The following is a 5810-nucleotide window of genomic DNA, read 5'->3' as shown; positions in this document are numbered from 1 at the left end:
CCCGCCCCCGCGCTGCGCTCCAGCAGCAGGCCGCCGCCGACGGCGGCGGCAGCGGCAGTGCCCCCACTGCTTACGCAGCCGCGGTCCAGGAGCTTTTGGTGTTGCTGCTCGCCGGCGGCATGCCCTGCTGCGCGCGCCTACTCATGCAGGCGGCGGAGCGGGCGGGGCTCGTGTTTGCGAACCGGCAGCTTGTGATGGGCGCAGAGGAGGCCGGCGCGGCGGGCGCGGCTGCGGCTGTTGGGCAGGGTTCGCTTGCGCATGCGTGGCAGAACGAGCAGCTGCGCCCGGTGCAGGAGGGCCGTGCCCACCCGTTTACAACGCCGCCCGCTGCTGCGCCGCCGACGCGGCCGCCGCGGCTCCTGCGGGTGCGCCCACCGTGCGGCGTCGCGGCGGCCCTCGACTCGCCGGTGACGCCGTCCACGCCCGCGGCCACAGCCACGCCCGCCGTATGGGCGGCGCCGCCTGCGCCCGGCAGGCGGCCCCTCAGCGCGGCAGCGTCCACTTTTGATGGCGCGAGCTCCAGCGTCGCTGCACCGACAGGCCCCGAGCTGTGCGCACCGCGGGCGCCTTCTGCTGCTGCGGCGGGGCCGTCAATGCCAGATTGGCAACCGGCCGAACGACGCGGCCTCTTGCGCGCCTGCCCGTGGGGCTTCGCAGACCCACCGGTCGAGGCCGCCTTTGCTGTATTCAAGTCTCAAGCTGTCTGGGGCCTGGCGGGCCCGCTACTCGTCTTGGAGGCGGCCGCCTTCGTCGCCCTCGGGCGCGACGCGCTGCACCCACGGCATGTCTTGGCGGCGCAGCTGCTGCCTGCCGTGGCCTTCCTCCTCCTCTTGCTGCTCTCAGCGCTTGCCCTGCTCTTATTCGCCCTCGCGCGCCGCGGCGGCGCGTGGCGCCGGGCCGCGGCGCGGCGGGAGCGCCTGGCTTGCGCCGCGCGGGCGGCTAGGACGATGGCGGCAGTGGTGGTGGTGGCGAGCGGGCGGCGGTCGCAGGGGCTGCTGTTGCCACGCCGGCTCCTGGATGCGGCTGGCGCGCAGACGGGTCGTATGATGTTTCATGCACAGGTGGGTCGATCCGCGGTGCGCGCGTTGAGTGATGGTGGCGTCTGGACGCGTTCTGGGCGCACCACAGCGATTTCCGTGTCTGGCGCGTGAGTCTAGTGGGACCGGCCGGCGGACCGAGGCAACCCAGCGGCCTGCGGCTCCAAGCGCCTGGTCTTCATAGGCGCGGCCGCAGAGCTGCATGTCCCCTGTTGACTCTTGTAGAATTTTGTTTTTTTGCCCGGAGGTACAATTCCCAGTCCACCTAATCAACCCCCTTGCCAAACCTTCGCATCAGGCAATCGTGGCGTCCGCGCTGCAGCTGAGCGCCCGCCGGTCGCTCTTCTGCGCGCTGCTGCGCGCCATGGAGCACGCCGCTGCCGTCGCTGCCGCTGCGGGCGCTGCGGGCGGGCGCCGCAGGGGCACCTACCGGTGCGTCGATGTCGCATGGTGGGCCCAGCACAGTCTCGTGTCAAGCTTGGGAGGCGTGGCTGCAGCTGCTGCAGGCGATTACCTGCTGAGGCCGCGATGGCTGCAGCAGCAGGAGAATCGTGCACAGGAGGGCGTGCTCGTGGCCACGAGCCCGCGCTTGCCTGGTGCGGGGCGCGGGCCCGCGCCTGCGCGGGGTGGCCCACACGCAGAAGGATAGTGATGCAAATCGAACCTTGTGCAGCACACGAATATACACACGCAAGGCACAGCCGCGGTCGCCACACTGACACTGGCCCAATGATGCCGGACCAGTGACTTGTCAACGGAGCACCCCGAGCGGTGCTCAATTGACGCAGACGGGTGCACTCATGACACCCCTTGCCTACCTGAGCGGCCAATTTTCAGAGCTGCAGCTCCATGTGAAGCCTGCCCCCCGCACCCCGCCTGCTGCCTGGTGCAAAAACCCCCAACACTGCTTGCCCTCAATCCTCACTCGTGCAACTCAACGCAGCTGTTGATTGGATTTGACACGCATTGATGGTCGGCTGTCAATTCACGCATGCCGCAGTTGTTGCAGCGCCGCTGATGTGTGTGCTTGTGGAGTTCGGCGCTTGATGTGCACATGGAGCAAACCGCCTTGTTTTCGTGCTGTTGGGTCACAGGCTGCTGTGATAACCGCCTGTGAACGGCACCATACTCCGGGGCCAAAGCGCTCAACCCATGCGCCTTGGATTGGGCCCCCTCCCCCATCCTGCTGTATGCCGGGCACCCCTCTGGGTTGCCCCCACTTGGGGGATCGATGCTACACGATACTTGACATAACCTAATCAGGCCTGATGTATCCAGGTCTCTGGCAATGCGGCCGCAACGCCCCAACCTCTCAGTCAGCAGATTGCCCCCAAATCAAAACCGCATATGCGCATGCTCACACCCAAGTGGGCGGCCTGCATTTCTGTTTGCAGGCTTGCTGCATGTGCATGCTTGGTTCACTCACAATTGCGGGTTTCAATGAGCAGTCTTGGGCCGCTAAGCATGGCCACTATGCACCCTGCTATCAGGTCCGTGCGTGTGTGACATCGGCAGCAGGTGTCTGGGCGCAAAACGTGGCGCAAGATAAAATCCCCAGCCTCTACTTATTTGTCAAGGTATTTATCAAGGGGCATATTCGCTTATTGATCGACCACAGGCAGAGTTAGCATGCGATTTGCTGCCTTACTGACCCTTGTCTCGCTTGAACGGCGGCACCCCGCCTAAATGCCGGCCGCTTGTACCTCACGCCCCCTGTTTCCTGCAAAGTGTGCTTTCCATTGGATGTTTGCAGAATCCCCATCCCGCAACCATTTTTCAGTATGGGCTTGCTTGTGGGAGGGATTGCACACTAGTCAGAGCGGTCGTGCGAACCCGCGGGCCTGCATGGTGATATTTGTTCCTGGTCAGCTTCCCTCTGGGTTGCCCCTGCCTTCCCGGTATATTTTTGCCTTTGCCTGAAATATCCAATGTCTTTATGGATGCTTGTGATGTCCAGCATCATAGGATGTATGTGGCCTTCGCCTGAATTGGGCAGGTGGAGGCTTGCAGATTTTCTTGCACTTACCATGAACAAATACCGCCGCGCGTGCATGCCAAGCAGTGTGACACGCCCCCCTCCCGTAAACAGAAATATGCGTCGAAAGCCGCCTTTTCAACCCAAGAATCAGCTTGACTAGAACATGAATAGATTCACAACCACTTGTCCTTGATTGCTTATCCACTCCAGCAGCGATTTATGTCACACTATTACCGTATGCAAGAGGATGGGCCATGTATGTTCCCAGCAGGCTTCAATGGGCAGGAGGGCGGCCCCGAGCAGCGACCCTGCAGGCAACAGCCCCCAAGTGACCCAGCCACTATTTGCTCATGTTGAGGTCAAATGATGGTGCACTCCCACTCAAAAGCGGGGCTTTCTAAGTGCGGGACCAAGGGGTACGAAGGGGGGGGGGGCTCAACGCGGCGCCGATGTGAAGGCTGATGATGATGTGGCTGCCTGGGTGAGATTTGCTTGCTAGTTGGGGCCCCTTTAGTCGTGTAAACCAAGCAAATCGTCGCGAAGAGCTGTCCATTGCAGCACGGAGAAGCATGTTCGGATGACAGGGTGTGAATGAGCGTGTTCGTGCTTGCGTGTGCGTGCGCGCACGCGTGCGAGCGTGCTATGTTTCATGCAGGGCCGCCAGCATCTCAACCCATCGCCACACCACACCCAGCACAACTGCTGCCGTCAGGCAAGGCCTTGACTTTCGTTGCGTGTGCGCCAGTTGCCAACCCACCGTGACACACCCACCTTTTGCGCCCTTCCACGCCTGCAACTGTCCTAACCAGCGGCGCGAGGGCGGCTGCGCGTCCTGCGCACATGCTGGGCTACTTGCACTCCTACACAGTTTGCATGCGAGTGGCTTACACGTGATAGAAGTGCCGCTCGCAACCTGAAAATGCGCAGGCGGTCCGCCAAGCGCGAGGCAGCTGATACAGGGTCACCGTCCACCGCCGACACAGATGTTGGGCGGGTACCCGGGGCAGGTATTGCGTTGCTGTTGGGCAGGGGGGGATGGCCTCAGCTGACCGGGGGCAGCTATCAACCCCAGGTGAAGGACTGCAGCGGCGGCGCCGCGGCCGTGTGGCGCTCCAGGCGCGCGCGAAAAGAAACATAAAAGCGACGGTCAAACAACTGCGGAAGGACGACGGTGCATTGGATACAGAGGCACGATATATGTGCACAAACAAGCCGCGTCTGCGGCAGCAACCAGCCGCGGGGAAACAGGAGCGCAGGCGGGCCGCAGGAGTTTGGCGGGGTGCTATGCCGCAGCAGCCTCACGCACACCGCGGCCCTCAGGCTTAGCGTGTGCCGATGGGCGCATGGAACCCACACCGCTCCTCTCCATCGCCTCACTTCTCCTTCTTCTCTTTCTTGTCCTTCTTCTTCTTCTGCAGAGGGCAAAAAAATGCGGCAGCAGGTGAGATTATTTGAAGGGCGGCAAGCCAGGCAGCGGGTCTAGCGCAGGGGAAGAGCAGGCGGTGGACGTAGGCGACGTCGCAACTCTTGCTGCGTCGCTCCTGCCATGTCAGCCTTCAAAAGCGGCAGCCGGCGTGCGGACCCCGCTGACATGCGACGCTGCCACTTAGTGGCAGCCTCGCGGTCGAGAGCTGACAATCCAGAGGATGTTGGTTCTATGGAAGCCGCGCTCACCTTCTTGGCGGGCTCCTCCTCGTCGCCGCCGCCGTTGACCGCCGCCGCGGGGGCCTCCTCGTCGTCCTCCGCCTTGCGCTTCTTCTTCTTCTCCTTCTTGCTGCTGCCGTCCTCCGCTGCAGGCGTCTCCTCGCCCTCCTTCTTCTTTTTCTGTGTGTGCATGTGTGTGTGTGTGTGTGTGTGGGCATGCAGGGTGTGGTGGATTTGAGCCAGGCGCTTGCGCGTGTGTGTGTCATGTGGCGTGTGTGTGTGTGTGTGTGACAGTTGTGTTGCGGTTGTGTTGCACGTGCGAATTTGCAGGACCTGCAGTGGGGCAAAAATCATGCGTTCTCCCAAGCCATCCGAATACATGAGGACGAGACACACAATATTCTGCCATTCACTGCAACAGCACGGCGACGGTCGGGAGCTGCCCCGCACCTTCTTGGGCACCTCTGCCACGTCAGCGTCCGCGTTGTACGCCTTGGGCGTGGAGGCCAGCGCCGCGACAGCCCCCTGCGCGCGACACAAGGTGTTGGCGAGATTCCGGGCAGGTGAGCGGACAGAGGGGCCGGCAAGACGGGCAGGCATCCGAGGAGGGTAGGGCAATATGCTCTTTGCATGGCGCGTGAGCCGACGGAGCCGGCGCCGACTGGGCGGGTGGTGCCGCCGTCGACGACGGCGGTGCCGCGAATGACAAGGCGGACGCCAGCGGGACGCCGTCGCCCGCGATCACCCCCTCACCTGCCGCGACTTGTCGTACTTGGGTGTGTCAGGCTTGCCGCGCGGCTTCCCGCTGTCGCCGGCCTGCGTCCGCCCCTCCAGCTGCCGCAGCCGCGCCTCGACCTGCCGGGCGGCCGCAACGTCAGGTCGTAGGTGATAATTTTGTCGTGCAGGCCGAGAAAATTCGGACAGGCGAAGAATACCAGAAGTGCCTCGGTCCGCACAAGCAACATGCCCACGATGGGGGCGCGCTGGCAGCGCAGAATGGAAACCCCAGAGGAGCTGCAGGGAAAGTTGGGCGGGCCGCCTCACCTTCTCCCGCGCCTCCAGGCCGACTGTGGCGTCAACCGAGTCGCCCAGCGCGTCCACGCGGATCGCGAGGGAGCACTTGGCGGCGAGGACCTGCGCGGTGGGAGGGG

General features: G+C 63.5%; 1 protein-coding gene across 1 annotated transcript; it reads right to left on the bottom strand.

Moving 5' to 3' along the window:
• Window positions 1-4388: 4388 nt before the first annotated feature.
• On the bottom strand, window positions 4389-5624 carry MNEG_5977 (hypothetical protein; the record flags this gene model as incomplete). Its single annotated transcript, XM_014045547.1, has 5 exons — window positions 4389-4427; window positions 4690-4839; window positions 5110-5184; window positions 5413-5514; window positions 5595-5624. The coding sequence occupies 5 exons, from the start codon at window positions 5622-5624 to the stop codon at window positions 4389-4391; spliced, it is 396 nt and encodes a 131-aa protein (XP_013901001.1).
• Between the last annotated feature and the right edge of the window lie 186 nt (window positions 5625-5810).

This window comes from Monoraphidium neglectum (genome assembly GCF_000611645.1).
Source record: "Monoraphidium neglectum strain SAG 48.87 unplaced genomic scaffold scaffold00932, whole genome shotgun sequence".
NCBI classification, from domain to species: domain Eukaryota; kingdom Viridiplantae; phylum Chlorophyta; class Chlorophyceae; order Sphaeropleales; family Selenastraceae; genus Monoraphidium; species Monoraphidium neglectum.
Note: the sequence above shows the minus strand (reverse complement) of the source record. Positions and strands in the feature narration are given on the sequence as shown.